General features: G+C 34.3%; 2 protein-coding genes across 2 annotated transcripts; both read left to right on the top strand.

Moving 5' to 3' along the window:
* The first annotated feature begins 5,432 nt into the window (after positions 1–5,432).
* LOC131648937 (uncharacterized) lies at positions 5,433–7,548 on the top strand. Its single transcript, XM_058918700.1, has 6 exons — positions 5,433–5,592; positions 5,708–5,795; positions 5,901–6,626; positions 6,710–6,846; positions 6,895–7,106; positions 7,186–7,548. The coding sequence occupies exons 1-6, from the start codon at positions 5,433–5,435 to the stop codon at positions 7,546–7,548; spliced, it is 1,686 nt and encodes a 561-aa protein (XP_058774683.1).
* Positions 7,549–7,862: 314 nt separating this feature from the next.
* Positions 7,863–15,404, top strand: LOC131628646 (uncharacterized). The gene is made up of 15 exons (XM_058899477.1): positions 7,863–8,311; positions 8,431–8,616; positions 9,097–9,505; positions 9,928–10,046; positions 10,152–10,229; positions 10,598–10,738; positions 11,565–11,609; positions 11,712–11,878; positions 12,172–12,250; positions 12,317–12,402; positions 12,833–12,962; positions 13,379–13,511; positions 13,752–13,897; positions 14,121–14,307; positions 14,585–15,404. Exons 1-15 carry the CDS (start codon positions 8,021–8,023, stop codon positions 14,788–14,790), a joined length of 2,403 nt encoding a protein of 800 aa, XP_058755460.1. The 5' UTR covers positions 7,863–8,020; the 3' UTR covers positions 14,791–15,404.
* The last annotated feature ends 1,156 nt before the right edge of the window (positions 15,405–16,560 follow it).

The raw sequence follows: 16,560 nt of genomic DNA, 5'->3' as shown, positions 1-16,560 counted from the left end.
TATTAATACATCTTTGGATAACAAGAATTATCATACTTGGTCACGTTCCATGCGAGTTGCCTTAATTTCCAAGAACAAATTGAAATTTGTTGACGTCATTCTAAATCTTCCTACTATTTCAGATCCCCTTCATGAGCCCTAGTTAGGATGTAACAACACGTGCCTCTCTTGGCTTCAACGATGCATTTCTGAAACCATTGTGAAATCAATTATTTGGTATGATTGAGTCTCCTTGATTTGGAAGCGATTAGAGAAACAATTAACACAAGGTGATGTTTGTAGAGTTGTTGATCTCCTTAAGGAATTGGCTAAATTTCAACAAGGTAATCATGTTATCTCGTCCTTTTTACTCATTTAACCACTTTGTGGGAGATATTATAATTTTTTGACCAATTCGTAATTGCACGTATGTCATTCCTCTTACTTGTGTCGTTCCCGGTCAATTTGGTTATCTCATTTCTTGTAGCTTTTACTTCCACATTCACTTTCATAATGGGTAAAAATATCCACTCTTTGGGTCATAGACTCAGGAGCAACATACCATATCACTCATAGTTTACAAACATTTTCTTCATTATATATATAACATTCCATTTATCTCCATGTCACTGCCAGATGGTGATAAAATAGTGACTCTCATAGCAGACACAATATTCTTGTCCAATTCAATTATCCTTCATAATGCTTACTACATTCCCAATCAATGTAGTCAAGATCGAGATATGGGTCGTAGGATCGTAAGATCTTACGATCTTTTATTGCCTTTTAGTGCTAAGATCTTGCAAAAATCTTTTTTGTATGCTTTTGTAGTCAAGATCGAGATCTTTTTAGTAAGATCGTAAAAATCATAGATCCGGGTCTGTTTTGTTGGGCTTTCTAACCGGGTCATATTTTTTAAGTGAACCCAAATTTTTGTCTTACTTAAAGTTGTGTCTTCCTAACCCTAATATTAAGAAACACAAAACGGCTGCAGCTTTCCTCCTCACGATACTTTCATCCTTTCACCAAAAACAGAAACTTTTCACCATCTTCATTCTTCTCACCTTGCTATCAACTAATCTTCTCCCTCTTTTCATCATCTTCTTCCTCCCACGATTCTTCCCTCTGTAATGACTTCAAATAAAGGATCACAAAATGTTTCATCAACTGCTGAAAGTGGTGCTTTTGCTCCTTGTAACACCCTCAATCCTATACTAAACAAATAAGGCATACATTTGCATAGATCAGAGTAAAGAAGCATGCATCTCACGAGGGCATTACACATATTTCAAAATAAAACTACATTTTATCTTTAAACATGCAATGGTCATTTCCAAATAACACGGGATTTAAACAACATGCAAAACCACAGTGGAATAATCATCTCATCAAATAAATGGTAAAATCGGATGATTCCCATACATCATCCACCACGTCTTAACATCTCGGCTCAAGGCCACTCATCAACAAAATAACATAATCAAATACGGAATACAATATGAGTAAACAAATATCTCATAACATCGAGTCATAAAAATATAAACCCAAATCCCATGTGTTACATATGACCATAGCACAAATGACTACTTAGTCACGACACTCTACAAGAGATCTAAATCTCTAAGTTAAGCCTCCTTCGAAGCACCACTATCCTCGAAAACCTGCGCGTTACCAACAAAGGATAACATTCAAACAGAAGGGTGAGAATTCAAATTATTATAGAAAACATAATAATGGGAAATGCAAACATAAACGAGCATACATTTCACAATTTATCACTCTCCTCAAAATAACAATCCATATATAATATATTAAGATTCCCATGTTCATGTCATACTACTTAGCTCATTCAATTATAAGCGATCAAACATTATTCACATATCCACATATATACATATATCATTAGTACATATAAATTCACATCTACATCACATATGTTCCAATCACGTATATCAAATTCATAACCCAACAATCATTCATATCAAATGAATCACCAAATCCACATATATGCATATCCAACAACATCATTCCACACAATTCATATCACATAAATCACACCAACAATAATATTTCACACCGACACGTGCGACTCAAGTGTGACTCAATGCGATATGCATGTGGATCCCATCTGTTATCATTTTTGGTCACGCCGATTGTCTTTCCTCTATAGACTAGATAACCACCTCAAAAAGCCTCATTCCGCGTTAAGATTTCAAATCTCATTCGGCGCTAGATTTGGGACAAGTAAATAACCTTCGCGAGATTACCCAACATTGCCACTTTCAAAGACTCATGCTTGTGTACGTGTGCAACAAAACAAGACTCGTGCATTTAAGACGATCTCTCTATCTCTTAAACTACACAATCACATCTTTACAACTTTGCATAACATTACACAACATGATTTCACTTCCAAACAAGGCATCACTTAACATACATCAATCAATCACATATTCAAGTCTAGCATTAACATTTATTCAATCCACATCTCGATACATACACATTTAAATAATCATTATCAACAAGACACATTCAAATAGTATATATATATATATATATATATATATATATATATATATATATATATATATATATATATATATATATATATATATATATATATATATATATATATATATATATATATTCGTTCCAACATATCATGGATATCACATCACTTAACACATCTATGAATATTAGTCATAAGTCATTAATTCATAATGCACACATAAGTAATTACGTGTTATCCATATATTAACATCAAATTTAAACTATTCCACATCAACTAGTATTTAGCAAATCAATTACATAATTCATTACATTAACATCTGATAATGCATCCATGAACATTGATCATACACAATTCATCCATAGCACACACACACACACACACACACACACACACACATATTTACACGTTATTCTTAATTAACATCATAATTAAATTAAACAATTGCCAACCAATCCTACTCTATCATATAGACAATTATTTAAGCTTCAATATGTTTCAAACGACACATAAAAAGGAGTTGCGAATCAAAAGATACAACATTTCAAAGTTTGGAAAAAGCTCCATACAGCAGTGTCCGCTTAGCGGCCTTCAAGCGGGCTTATGGAAATAAAAATTCAACAACCCAGCTTCAAGTGGCGATAGGCATAAGCGAAATACAAACCGAGCTCCACTTAGTGGGATGGGTCCGCCTAGCGAGCCTTCTTTATTTTTCAAAAACAAACAGCATCCGCTTAGCGGACATGCGATTATGCAGAAAAATAATAGCGAACACAGAACTGCGAAATCACACACCCACCATTCCAAATCACTTCCAAACATCAATAAACATCAAATACAACCAGTATTAATCATTATTAAACAACATTCATCATCAAAGTCATGTTTAATCATACAAATTCATAGAAATTAGCATAAACCCTAATTTTTCTATGTTTTCATGAAATGGCAAAGATGAAGAGAATACATACACAAACACATTACCCAATCATATAATCTATAAGAACTTGGATTCTAACCCTTACCTCTAGTTCAAATCCACTCTCTTGATGAAAATCTACAAATCCCCTATTCTCTTCTCTCTTCTATTCTTTTCTCTTTCTCTTTTGCCTCTTTCTCCAAAATGAATGTTATGAAACAACTCTCTAAAACCCTAACTCTCTTACTATCCCTCTTTTCTTATTTGGGCTTAACCCACAATCTTTCTAGTATCATAATTATAACACTTAGGCCCAATTAGTTATATCATTCTAATAACTCAATTAACCTAAATAGCACAATTACATACATAATCAAATATTCAAATGATTATTATATCACATAATAACTAAATAAATAAATAAATATTAAAAACATCAAATAATATAATTACTAATATAATTAATAAAAATACTAATAAAATCGGGTTGTTACACTCCTACTCCCGCAAAAAATGCTGCTGGAATGAAAACTAACCCGACATGGGAATACTGCGTTTTACTTGACCCAATTACCAGAAGAGTGAAGTGTAAATTCTGTGAGAGTGAAGTTACAGGAGGTATTTATCGTTTTAAACATCATTTGGCTGGAACCCATAATAATGCTAAGATGTGTTTAGCCGTTCCAGATGACATTGTTGTGGCGGTAAAGCGGCAAGCAACAAAAGTTTTGGAAATATTTATCCGGGAATTTATCGTGTCCACAGAGATCGGTGCTACTGAATTGCCGTTCGACGGATTCTTAGTTCTTGAGTTCGGGTTAAAATGGGTTTAGACGGTAAATGCGGAAATTTAACTTATGAACACAAAATAATTTCATTAGTCGGACAATAGAGACTCTCGAGATTTGAAACTCATATACCCGTTAAATACTTAAACTTACTACTCAGTTGAAATCAACCTAAACTACAAATCAACATCATCACGTATCGCTCACACGGAGGTTATGTCTAACGCAAAGTGAGACAACGATCGTATTACTCGCGTCGACGATCTCTCAGCACAATACGAGCAACACTGAAGCATTAAGAACCGACACTAAAGTGAATACCAAGTTCTAACCTATATCTAGAGTTAAAACCCAATAAATGTTCTTCCTAATCTCGGATTCAAATCATCCATGTCTGAAACAATCCAAACCCACATAGAGAAAGCAATCACTAATGAAGATTTGTAATGAAAGCATTAAACAACACCATGAGCAATAAATATACATATAGACAAAGCATACTTACAACAAAACCCCATCATAAATGGTTACAAAGAGAAGATGAAGAGAAGAAAACCCAATTTCTCGCGGTGTCAAACACGATCCACTAAGCTCCTGACTCCGAATCATCAATGAGCAAGCCATAAATGTTGTTTTCTAAGCTCTAATGGCCAAAAATTGAAGGTTGATGAGTTGGGGTTCAAAAATACCCAAAACATAACCTAAAAAAAATATGATGTTCGCCTATTTATGCAATTTTGGATCTGGTACAGCGTGCGTCGCGCGCAGGAGCGCGCATCGCGCCCAACCTGCTGAATTGAAAAAACAGCTTTTAGTAAAAATGGCGCAACTTGAGAACCGTAACTCCGATTTGCGCCCGGTTCGAAGCGTTGGAAAGCTTATTCAATTTCCTATCTAACAATGACAACATATCAACAAAATTGGTGATTTATTATTCTTTGGTTTTGAGCTTTATTCGTTGACGAGTTGGTTTCGATGCTCAAAGACGCGCGTTTGAAGCCGTGTCTTCGACACGTTATTGCTCATGCTCCAAATACGCCTCAATACCTAAAAAATGAATAGAAAACTATAAAAAAAGTATAAAAGTGTATGAGAATATATCTATTCACAAAGTATACGTATTTATGCACAAAACGGGGTATTATTCGAACGGTATTAACAGAAAGTATCGATAAGTGCAACAAAACATATATACAAAATAACTACAATTTTGCACTTATCAGACATCAAGATTAAAATGGTGGATAAGGTTTACAAATTACAAACAAAGTTGCTGCAAAAGTCACAAGAAGTTAGCATTGAAGATAATAATTCTACTGCCAATAGTTGTTTAAGTGGAAAAGGGAAAAGTCAGGTGGAGATAACACCTAAGGATATGTTCAAAAGAGGAATCACCAGTACACAAGAAACAGACCACTATCAATGATAAATTTAAGCAGAATTTGCGGGAGGATGCATGTAAGGATATTGCTCTTTTTTTCTACAATAATTCTATTCCATTTAATGTTGCAGGGTCTGAAGAGTTTCAAAAAATGTTTGAATCTGCTATAAAACATGGTATAGGATTTAAGCCACCAACCTATCATGAAATTATAGTGAAGTATTTAGATTATTATTATGGTCAGATTAACAAAGATTTATAGGAGCATAGGGCTGTTTGGAGGAAGTTAGGATGCACTATAATGATGGATGGTTGAACCGATAGGAGGAGAAGGACTATACTGAATTTTTTGGTGAATAGTCCTAAAGGAACTGTTTTTTTGAAGTCTATTGATGCATATGATATAACTAAGACAACTGGTAAGATTTTTAAGATGATAGATGATATTGTTGAAGAGGTTGGGGAAGAAAACGATGTCCAAGTTGTTACCGACAATGCTGCCAATTATAAAGCAGCAGGGGAATTGTTGATGGAAAAGAGAACAAAGTTGTATTGGACACCTTGTGCTTCCCAATGCATTGACTTGATGTTGGAAGATTTTGAGAATAAAATACCTCTCCATAAAGATACAATTGCTAAGGGTAAAAAGATCATAACTTATATTTATGCAAGAACAAGTCTTATTTCTTTGTTGCATAAGTTTACTAACAATGCTGATTTGATTCGACCTGCAATGACTCGTTTTGCCACTTTTTATTTGACATTGGGATGTTTGAATGACCATCGAGGTGAACTAATTAATATGTTCAATTCGAAAGAATGGAAGACTAGCAAAATTGCAAAGAGTAAAGATGGAATCATTGTGGAAGAGATTGTGTTGGATAAGTTGTTTTGGAAGAATGTTTTGAATTGTATGAGGAGCGCTTTCCCACTTATTAGAATGTTGCGTATGGTGGACTCCGATGAGAAGCCGGCCATGGGATTTATTTATGAAGAAATGGATCGGGCGAAAGAGAAGATTCGGTTAAGCTTTAATGGGATTACTAAGAGGTAACTATATTCCCCTTTAATTTTTGTTTTATAATCATACATCTAGTTTGAGTAGTAATTCAATTATTCTCTCTCTCTTTTAGCTACAATCCCCTTTGGAAGATAATTGATCAAAGGTGGGATAAGCAACTTCACAGGCCATTACATGCTGCAGGCCTTTATTTGAACCCCATCTTGCGTTTTGCTCCGGGATTCACTATTGATAATGAAGTTACAAATGGCATGTAAGAATGTTTGGCTAGAATGTTGGAATATCCCGAATGAAAAGGCTTGATTGATCTTCAACTTGGGGATTTCAAAGGAAAAGCTGGATCTTTTGGTAGTGATTTTGCTACATTTGCACTTCAAACTAAAATACCAACACAATGGTGGGATTCTTATAGAGGCGGTCATCCTGAATTGCAGTGGTTTGATTTCAGAGTTCTTAGTTTGACATGTAACTCATCTAGATATGAAAGGAACTTGAGTACTTTTGAAAGGGTAAGTTTTCAAATATAGTGAACAATTGTATTCTAAATATCTATTGTGTTTTAATCATTTATGTTATATAATCATCTAGGTTCATACTAAGAAGAGGAATCACTTAAAGCAAAACACGATGAATAAGGTAGTTTTTGTGATGACTAACTCAAAATTGGGGAAAAAGAAGAACAAGAGAAAGAATGCTAACTATGAGGTTGATGAAATTGATTATGAAAATGAAGGGGAAAAGTGGATCGCGAATGTGGAGGATAATGAAGATGATGAAGATATTACACTTGATGCTGGAGAAGATGCTAGTGGTGTTATTGGTGATGATTTAGATGTTCCTTCCATTGTTGAAGATGATGTCATTGAAGTGGAAGAGAATGAGGATGAGAATGAGGAGGAAGATTTATATGACTATCATGATATAAGAATGCATAATATCTTAGATGATTAGACTACTTATTTGTTATATTTATGTTTTTTGAGCTACTTATTTTGAATTTGATCATTTTAAGCTACTTATTTTGAACTTGACCTTTTGAGCTTATTAAATTAGGGGTTGATGGTTAAGAATTATTAGTTAAATTAGTTAAATGTTGTGATTTATAAGTTATCTTGTTCATGTATTATAATTTTCATATTTTTGTCTATTTTAATTTACCATTTTGCCCTTCGGTTCAAACTCATTCGCTAATGGTAGTTCGGCCCAAACGTCCAATACGAGTACTAAATAGGAGGTGCAGAAATGAAACTCAGAAGGTTGGGGTAATAATAACAAAAACACACGGTAAACACTAAACTCAAAACAAAAACCCAAAACCCTTATACCTGAACACAACCAGTACCTCCCTTGGCGCCTCCTTCACTCAACTCTGCTGCCACAGCCTCCATCTCTCTCAACCTCAAATTCCACTGTCAAACCAACCATGAGAGGCGGCCAAAGCTACGTCTCATATCCTCCATCCTTCTCCAACGACGGCAACCGTCTTCTAGTCGGATGCGGAGCCTCCGTCGCCATCTTCAGCACCGCCACCGCCTTACAGGTCTCCTCTCTCGAAGGCCACACCGACACCGTCACCTCCGTAACGGTCGTCCCCGGCTCAAATGTTCTGTCCTACTGCTGGACCTCTTCCCTCGACGGAACCATTCGTTACTGGAATTTCTCACTTCTCGAATGTATCAAAACAATCGACGTTCACCTCCCGATTATCTCCATGGTACAACTCCTTCTTCTCTATTCAATTTACATTTCTATATCGTTGTTTTACTTGTTGATGCTATAGCTGTTGTTTGTTTTTCTGAATTGATTTTTTTTTTTTGGATTTGAATGTTTTAGGTTATACCTTCGTTGTTGTCCTCTTCAGAGGAAAAGAGTGGAAATCAGCAGAATGTTTATGCGTATATGTGTATGCCAATTGAAAATGATAAAGATAAAGATAATAAGCCTAGGATTCGTACTGCACAGATCAGGAAGTGTAACTTGACAAATTTTCAGAAGCTTTCCAATTTTACCGTGAAAGAGGTAACTATATTATGTAGTATTTACCAGACGTAAAGGTTTTCGCAATTTCGGTCGGTAGAGTTTCTGCGACGTGGTGCGAATTAACCATAATTTGCTCTTTATCACTTAAACGGTGAATAAATGTATTGGTACCTTCCGATACCATTTTGTCGTGGCTATTTTCGCAGAACCTTGGTATTTATAACTTTTTTAGGTTTTGTAATTGTATGTTGTCAAATGATGATATAAATTGTGGGTTGTTGATAGTGTTGTTAAATAGCGCGGATATGTTGGTGCTATGTTGCTATAGTGTAGCAGAAGTTGAACTATTTACACCATTGCTATGCGATATGATATGCTATTTAGTACAAAATGTTGTCGGATAACGACTATAGCTACACTACAGCATTGCTGCGGTGTGAAATCATTGATCGTCTAATTAGAAGTCATTTTTGATTTATTGTTGATCCTATTAAGTTGAACATTTTCACTCTATGGCAGACTAAACGGCCTCAACATTTGACCATTAGTCCGTGTGGAAAGTTTTTGGGCATAAAGGACAAACGGAGACTTCATATATGGAAACTTCCTAAAGTGGACTCTGATTCTGCTGTTTTGAAGAAGATTACCCTGCATCATTCAAAAGACTTTGCAGTTCTTGCATTCCATCCAACTGAGAGGATTGTGGCTGCAGGCGATGTAACCGGAAGAATTTTGATATTTAGAGGATTTGGTGCTCAGAACTTTCGGGACAGTGGTGAGGTGTTGAATAGAACATCATTGACTGATGAGGAATCGAAGCCCGGGGTAAGGCTAAATAATCATGCTGAATCATGCTCCACATGGCATTGGCACTCCTCCGGAGTGAATCTCTTGTCCTTTTCTTCGGATGGAGTCTATTTGTATTCAGGTAAACCATATGCCTGGAGCTATTTTAAAAAACCATTGAACTGGACAATGATTGTTTGCGAAGCTAGAACTAGGCTGTTTTGAATATTCTTCTGTTCAGTTTGAAAACTTTTCCAATCATCTTATGTGGACCTTAACTTCTCCATGTATGTCATATGATGGCTCATATGCAACAATACTTGCTCCAGTTAAGGTTTAATAAATTATTTACTTGCTATATATCTTTAGGGTTTCAAGTAACCCTTCAAACTGCTTTGAATAACGTGTATATTCAAACACCTAGTAGCAACCCAGTCTTTCAAAAACCAGCAGTTGTGCTAATCAAATATAAGATGAGGTTAATGATGGTCCAACTGTCTTATTCTTTGTTGAGCAGAAAATTATTGGCTTTTTGAATGTAAAATTTGTGTGTGGCATTAATAGGTGGGAAGGAGGGAGTTCTCGTGCTTTGGAAGCTAGACACTGGAAAGAAGAAATTTTTACCAAGAATTGGATCTCCACTAAGTTATTTTATAGATTCTCCAGATCCTTCATTTTCCTCGGTGAGGATTACCTTTGTGTAGTCGAACATATGGTTGTTAGTCTATGGGTATGTCCCAACAGCAAACTAGCTCTTTATAATGTTTTAACTAATTAAGGGTCTGCAGATATCTTGTGCAGATAACCAAATTCATATATTAAAGACCTCTTCAATGGAAGTAATGAGGTCTATTTCAGGGATAAAGGTTAGTTCCTCTATTCATATTCTTGTTTTTTTGTTAAGTCGTCAGTGTGTCTTAGAAACATGGTTTTGGATAGAACATCATGGTGGAATTTGATCCATGTAGCTGGCTGGCCCCACTTAGTGGGATAAAGTTTAGCTGTTGTTATTGTATGAATATGACTTTTTGATTCACTTCAACAACTAACTGTGCTGAGAATATATAAGAACCGTGTTAAGAAAATGGTCATTCGCCTTTTGAAAACGATTTTGTAAGAACAACGGGAAAACTCTTCTTTATTTTATCTATATATTAAATGTGTGTTTTAATCACATGCATGAAAATGCATTTGTTGTAGTTTTGATACAACCTTTACATTCACTTTTTTCCAGCCCCCTTTGTCTTCTCAAGAAACATGTAAAAGCATTTCTAGTCAAGCTGCCTTTGACCGCACTTCTGGTTTAGTGGCTGTACAAACAGAGAATTATGGCATCCAATTCTACAGCTTGTTTGGCAATCGTGGAATTTATGAGGTAATAGCTTGAGGTTCAAGTTTCCTTTTGGAATTATTATAATTGCCTGATTCGCCTGCTCCTAAAAAATTACTAAATTGAAAACGGGTTTTATATTTTCTTAAAAACAATTTATTTTCGTGAAGTTATTATAACTAATTTTAAATATATATACAATTGATTTAAGTTAAAACCTAGTTTCTGCGAACAAAATATGTTCACGTATTTGTGCAAAACTTGTCAACATCTTAACACACTCATGGGATGTTTCTAGTAGAGAGCTTTTCTTATACAAGAGTCAAGGGTTAAGACTTGGCCATACACCCATACATGGATGATTGAGATTAAACATTTTTTAATGGGCCCACGACCACTAAAAAGGTCTCATGACCTTGTGTTTTTATCTTGACTATTTATTGTTTGATCTAATGGATATGATTTACTCACTGCTCTCACATAAAAATATACATCATTAGGTTTTAATTAAAATTTTCGTCATTATTTAGTTTATGTTAATTGATTTGGTGTTTCGTCTGGTATGTCTAGATTAATTCATGATTACTTTTAGGGTGTTGCTAGTGATTCAAAACACTGGTTAAGAAGTAGTATGCTCTATTAAATGTTTCATATAAGTACTTTTTTTTTGAACGTTTCATATAAGTACTTAAAAACAGTAAATAAATGATTTTTTTTCAATGTAATAAATGTTTTCCCGTTTATTAATTACTTTTATTTCCTTTCTCTAAAAACTCTCCTTGGCATTTGCCTTGCCTTTAAGTTGTGAAAGTTAACAACCTTTAAATTAAACACATGGATTTTAAAATGTTGAAGTTTGTTGCTTTTGCAGGTTCAAGTATGTGAAAGAAATTATCAACCAGTTGACGAGGTCACGGTATGTCAATTTGTCTATTGCTTCGTTTAAATGATACGTTGACAACCTTGCATACAAGTATTATTGATTGTTACATTTTTTCATTGAATAATGTGGTTGCAGGTAGTGGTGACCATCGTGGAACTGTCTATTGATGGTTCTATGATGGGTACAGTAGAAGTCAAGCGTCCTGAAGAAGGAATAGGAGGTCTTATTTGTTTGAAATTCTGGGATTTGTATTCAGATACCAAAAGATTTTCAATATCCACCCTTATTTATGAGCCTCACAGGTGTGTCAATGAATTATTTGAACAAGAATTATAAGAATGTTTGTCATTGGATTATTTTTTAGTTTCAGTCTTTCTGATTCCCTACATTATGTAAGCAGCTGTAAGTTAGTAGGATGGCATTGCTTAACCAGATTCAGTCTTGTGTTTGCTTTTTTTCAACTAAGTTGTAACTTTTCTGAATCACAATCTGTATTTTTCAACTAAGTTGTAACTTTTCTGAATCACAATGTTAGGTGTGCTGTACCTTCAGATATGTTAGAAAGTGGATTTGACACTTTTTTTCTTATTAACAGGGATGCTCATATTTCTGCCATTGTTTTTCATCCGACCCGTCATATGGCTGTCAGCACATCTGATGGCGGAGATTTCAAGGTATTTTTAGATAGCTTTTTTTATTGCTTAGAGAATTTCCTGGTGACATTTCTTTCTTTCTTTCAGATATGGGTTTGCAGGGAAGCAACTCAGCATAAAGACCAGACACTACAGAATTTTAGTTGGATGTGCCATGCTGTTGGGTCATATAAGTATAAATCCTACTTTAATTGCTAGACTTAATATTTTCTTTTGTAGGCGTTAGAAAATAAACAAAACTTTACTAACAAGCTTTGCCTTCAATATGCAAGTTTCACCAACCCCTAGTCATCTTTTGCCTGTGGTGCTGTATTAAAGTGGTTAATGCAATTGAGCACATTTCCTTATTAATTAGTAAAATTGTAGCATTAGTGTTGGCGTGAAAGTTCTCTTTTGAATTTCAATCAAGATTCCTTGCATTTTAGTCTTCTATTTACTGTGTCACCTGGCCCCTTGGCGTATCTTCAGTATGATTACTCATTTGAATAGTTGAATACTAATTTTAATCTTCAATAGGGCAAGCAGAAAAAGTTATATAGCTGATCATGTGACATTTATGATATGACTAACTAATTCATCACGCTGTTTCTCCACCCCCTGCAGAAATAAGGCAATGAGAGCTGCTGCCTTTTCAGCTGATGGTTCCGTGCTTGCAGTTGCAGCAGACACTATTATTACATTGTGGGATCCTGACAAGAATGAGCTTATTGCTGTTGTAGGAGAGACTCCATCGGTGATCTTTTGAACTCTAGTCATGTCTATTTATGTTTGTGTGTTTCTTCACACAAGTTTTATCAAGTGTGTTCCATTTCAACAAATAAGACAAGCCAGCTCCTCACGCTGATGCTTGTGGTAAAATTCATTTGCTATTGCTTGTGTGATTAGTTTGTGGAATTTTGATGAAGATTATGGCTACTGTTGGAGGCAGCAAAGCTTGCACTTTAGTTGCATAATTCATTAAAGCATCAAATACAGGAGCGTGAAAATAAAAGAAGAGGAAGAAAACACAGCACATCAGAAAATAATTTCTATCTGTTATATTTTAAGAATACATGCCTATTTAGTATTACTTCGGTTCTGTATTTTAGGTCTCATTAATTTGTACCTGTACTCTGCCCTGCTGGTCTAACATTTTCTTTTTGTTTCCAGCCAATTGGTAGGCTTAGTTTTGTTGGAAAGTCAGAGTATCTTCTTTCTGTATCTCATGGTTCCACACCACAGCTATCTGTTTGGAGTATGTCAAAGTTAGCTGCTTCGTGGTCATACGGGCTTCAAATAGAAGGTTTGAAGAAATATCTTTCCCTATGATTTTTTTTTATTATGCTAGTTTCACTCGTCTAACTTGCGATGCTATATCTTTAGATGTGTTGAAATTTCCCGCCCTTGTTATTTTTTTTTTATTGGTAATCATATTTGTCACTTCCGTTATTTACATTTTACTAGATAGTCCTTGTTTGTAACCTATGAATCATTGAATGGGGGTTGTATTAATCTGACAAATTTGCTATTCATATCCATGCAGCTGTTGCCTGCGCATTAGATTTATCATATTTTGCAATCCTTGCTCTCCTTCCCAAATCAAATGAAAGTTTATTTAAAGGTAATGGAATAATCTTAGTGTTCAATGCAACGGATCCTATTCCTGTGGCTTCCTGGTCTGTAACGAAGGTATTGCCTGTTACCAAATCCTTTTAGTTTCGTTTGTTTTTCCGTTTATGTGCTGTGCATAATTATCTCTGAAGGAATAGAAGTTCATTATAATCAGATTGTTTTGGGACTGCAACTGGACATATCTTCCGGAATTGGCTTCTTATTTTAATTTTTAGCCAGTTCAATGCTAGAATGAATTCTTTAACGTGGAAAATTTTGTGGTGTTTTACTCTTTATTCAGGCCAAGGGAGGGAGTGTTGCTTTTCTTAAAGGAAATCCATCTGAACAAGCAGATGGAAAATCATCCCAAACACTGCTTGCGTATTTAAATAGAGATCGCGAATATGTCCTCTTTGATCCATATGACAAGGAAGCACGCGAGCTAAATATGTCTATGAATGATGATTTTGTTGGGCTTGAAGAAAATGGTGGGTTAAATTTACTTCTATTCTTTTTTAGATCAGGTTTTTAAATTGTTTTCTCCATATATATGGAAGGACCGAAGAAACCACAGCTTCAATCCCTTTCAATGTGTTATTTCTTTTTAAGGAAAGGAAAAAAGAGTTAATTGAAATTAGTTATCAAAATTGTTTTTAATTGTAATTAATAGGTAAAAATGTAAATACTTCCACCCTTTTCTTTCTCTCCTGGTTTTACATGTTTTAAGATTTAACTTTTAATTTTTCCTCCCCTCCACTATTTCAGGACAATTCGGATATGCATCAATTTATGGAGAGTTGCCCAAGTTTGATTTAAAAAGGAACAAAACTTCATCGGCTTACTCCGCTGCATCAAATAGGTCTTGGGAAACCATATTTAGTGGGTCATCACATATGTTGCCACCCCTCTCCAAATTGTGTTCTGAATTTTTGGAGTCTCTACTTGAGAAAAGGACATCAATTGTAGAATGACATAACTACATGTATGAATCACTTGTAGGATATTTGTTTCTTTGGTACCACTTACACTTAATTCAACAGAGAGCTGAAGAGGCATAAGGATTGGGCTTGAAGTTGAGATGTAGTTACATGCTCCCTATAAAACATGTCTAAACCCTACATTCTAGCTGCTGCATGTGGGCATGTCACTTAATGGGAACTTTTTGTATGGTTAGCTTACGCAGTACGAGAGTGGACAACTAGTGTACCAGAGAGGTCCCCCCACCCTAAAATTTTGTTTTGCTAGTTACTATAAGTTATATATGTGCTTTAGTATCCCTTCTTGGATGAAAGTTTTGACAGTAATGAATGTTGTTGACGTCAGCGTTTTAAAAAATTGTAAGCTTGCATCGGAACAATTTTTTAGGCTTGTGATGCTGTGAATGAGTCTAGATAGTTTAGCTGGAAATGACATGCAAAAAACAGTTAATGTAACAGTACTGAGTTTTTGATTTACTATGTTTATCAGTCGTTTTCTGCATTCTATTTCTATACAACTGCTTTCTCGACTTTACTTTTACCTCATTTATGAGTCTGTTTTACATTGTAATTGGTTAGGTGTAATGCAATTCTTAAGCTTTTTTATATTGTGTGTGAAGGAGTTAGCATCACGAAGTTGGATGCAATAATGAATTAAATGAAATCACACTATGATGTTGTGGTGATGAGCAGGAATAGTTGGATGTGATAAATATGCAACTACAGGAAGTTATAAGGGAGGAAAGGACCACATAACTCCCATCTGCTATTGTTTAAAGACATCACCCTCTGTTTGACCAAACCCTCTATTCTAATACATTTTTAGTACAAGAAACTTTTACATTTTATAACATTTTTCATTTAGTGTTAACTGCGGTGAAGATAAGCATCTTAATTTTTTTTTTTAATGTTAAACAACTTTGAAGTTAATTATTGAAAACATAGTTGATTTAAAAGTATAAAAATTATGTTTGATATTTTAAAGTAGAATTGATTTTGTTTTTAAATTTGATTTTATGTCAAGAGTTAAGAAATTGAGTCTTTTGGTTTTAGAAATAATTTCTTACAATTATAGTTATTCTTCAATTCACTTTTTTTTTTTTTCTTTCTAAAGTTATTCTCAAAATAAAATGGAAAATGCTGGGACACGAAAATTGAAATAATTGAGTTTTTAAAAAAATAAAAGGTATGTTTCTTTAAAAATAATTATTTAATGTATTGTAAATTAAAATAATTAATTAATTAAAAATATATTTTTTATATTTGAAAATTTTAAACAGTATGTTGAGACACTCTTTAGCCTGACTAAAATAAAATTTATATATGGCTATATAATAACCATCCCTATTAAATTACTTTTACATTCAAAAATACAAATGCTAACCTTAAATAAAATTAATTGTAGAACTAAAATCAATACTACTTTAAAGTAGCTTATCACGTCAAAACCGAATTTCTATTTTTAAAATAAATCTACTTTAAAATAATAGGATATTTTAAAATTAATACATTTTCTTGAATTTAGCTATGGACACACACCAATGTTAAATCTTTTAGGAAGAATTTGTCGTCTATTATAATCTTACAAGACTTGAGAGATTAATTTCTGCAGCTGCGTGCAGGCGCACACAGATGATATTTGATTTATAAAAATAAAACAATGAGATAATATTTTGTTTGCATAGATAAAGTTGTGGCACGAGTGGTATTCTGATTGTTGTGTAAGATCATACATTGAATTTGTTTTTGAAACATAACTAATTA

This window comes from Vicia villosa, linkage group LG1 (assembly GCF_029867415.1).
Source record: "Vicia villosa cultivar HV-30 ecotype Madison, WI linkage group LG1, Vvil1.0, whole genome shotgun sequence".
Lineage (NCBI taxonomy): Eukaryota > Viridiplantae > Streptophyta > Magnoliopsida > Fabales > Fabaceae > Vicia > Vicia villosa.
The sequence above is the reverse complement of the archived record's forward strand: the minus strand, read 5'-3'. Positions and strand labels throughout refer to the sequence as shown.

Excerpts from the sequence above, each read along its gene's own strand:
- LOC131648937 (XM_058918700.1), top strand. The coding sequence starts at position 5,433 with ATGGTGGATAAGGTTTACAAATTACAAACAAAGTTGCTGCAAAAGTCA. Across the intron at positions 5,796-5,900 it reads TATCATGAAATTATAGTGAA|GAGGAGAAGGACTATACTGA; the intron begins GTATTTAGATTA and ends TTGAACCGATAG. Across the intron at positions 6,627-6,709 it reads TTTAATGGGATTACTAAGAG|CTACAATCCCCTTTGGAAGA; the intron begins GTAACTATATTC and ends TCTCTCTTTTAG.
- LOC131628646 (XM_058899477.1), top strand. The coding sequence starts at position 8,021 with ATGAGAGGCGGCCAAAGCTACGTCTCATATCCTCCATCCTTCTCCAAC. Across the intron at positions 10,739-11,564 it reads GCAATCGTGGAATTTATGAG|GTTCAAGTATGTGAAAGAAA; the intron begins GTAATAGCTTGA and ends TTGCTTTTGCAG. Across the intron at positions 12,251-12,316 it reads CTGATGGCGGAGATTTCAAG|ATATGGGTTTGCAGGGAAGC; the intron begins GTATTTTTAGAT and ends TCTTTCTTTCAG.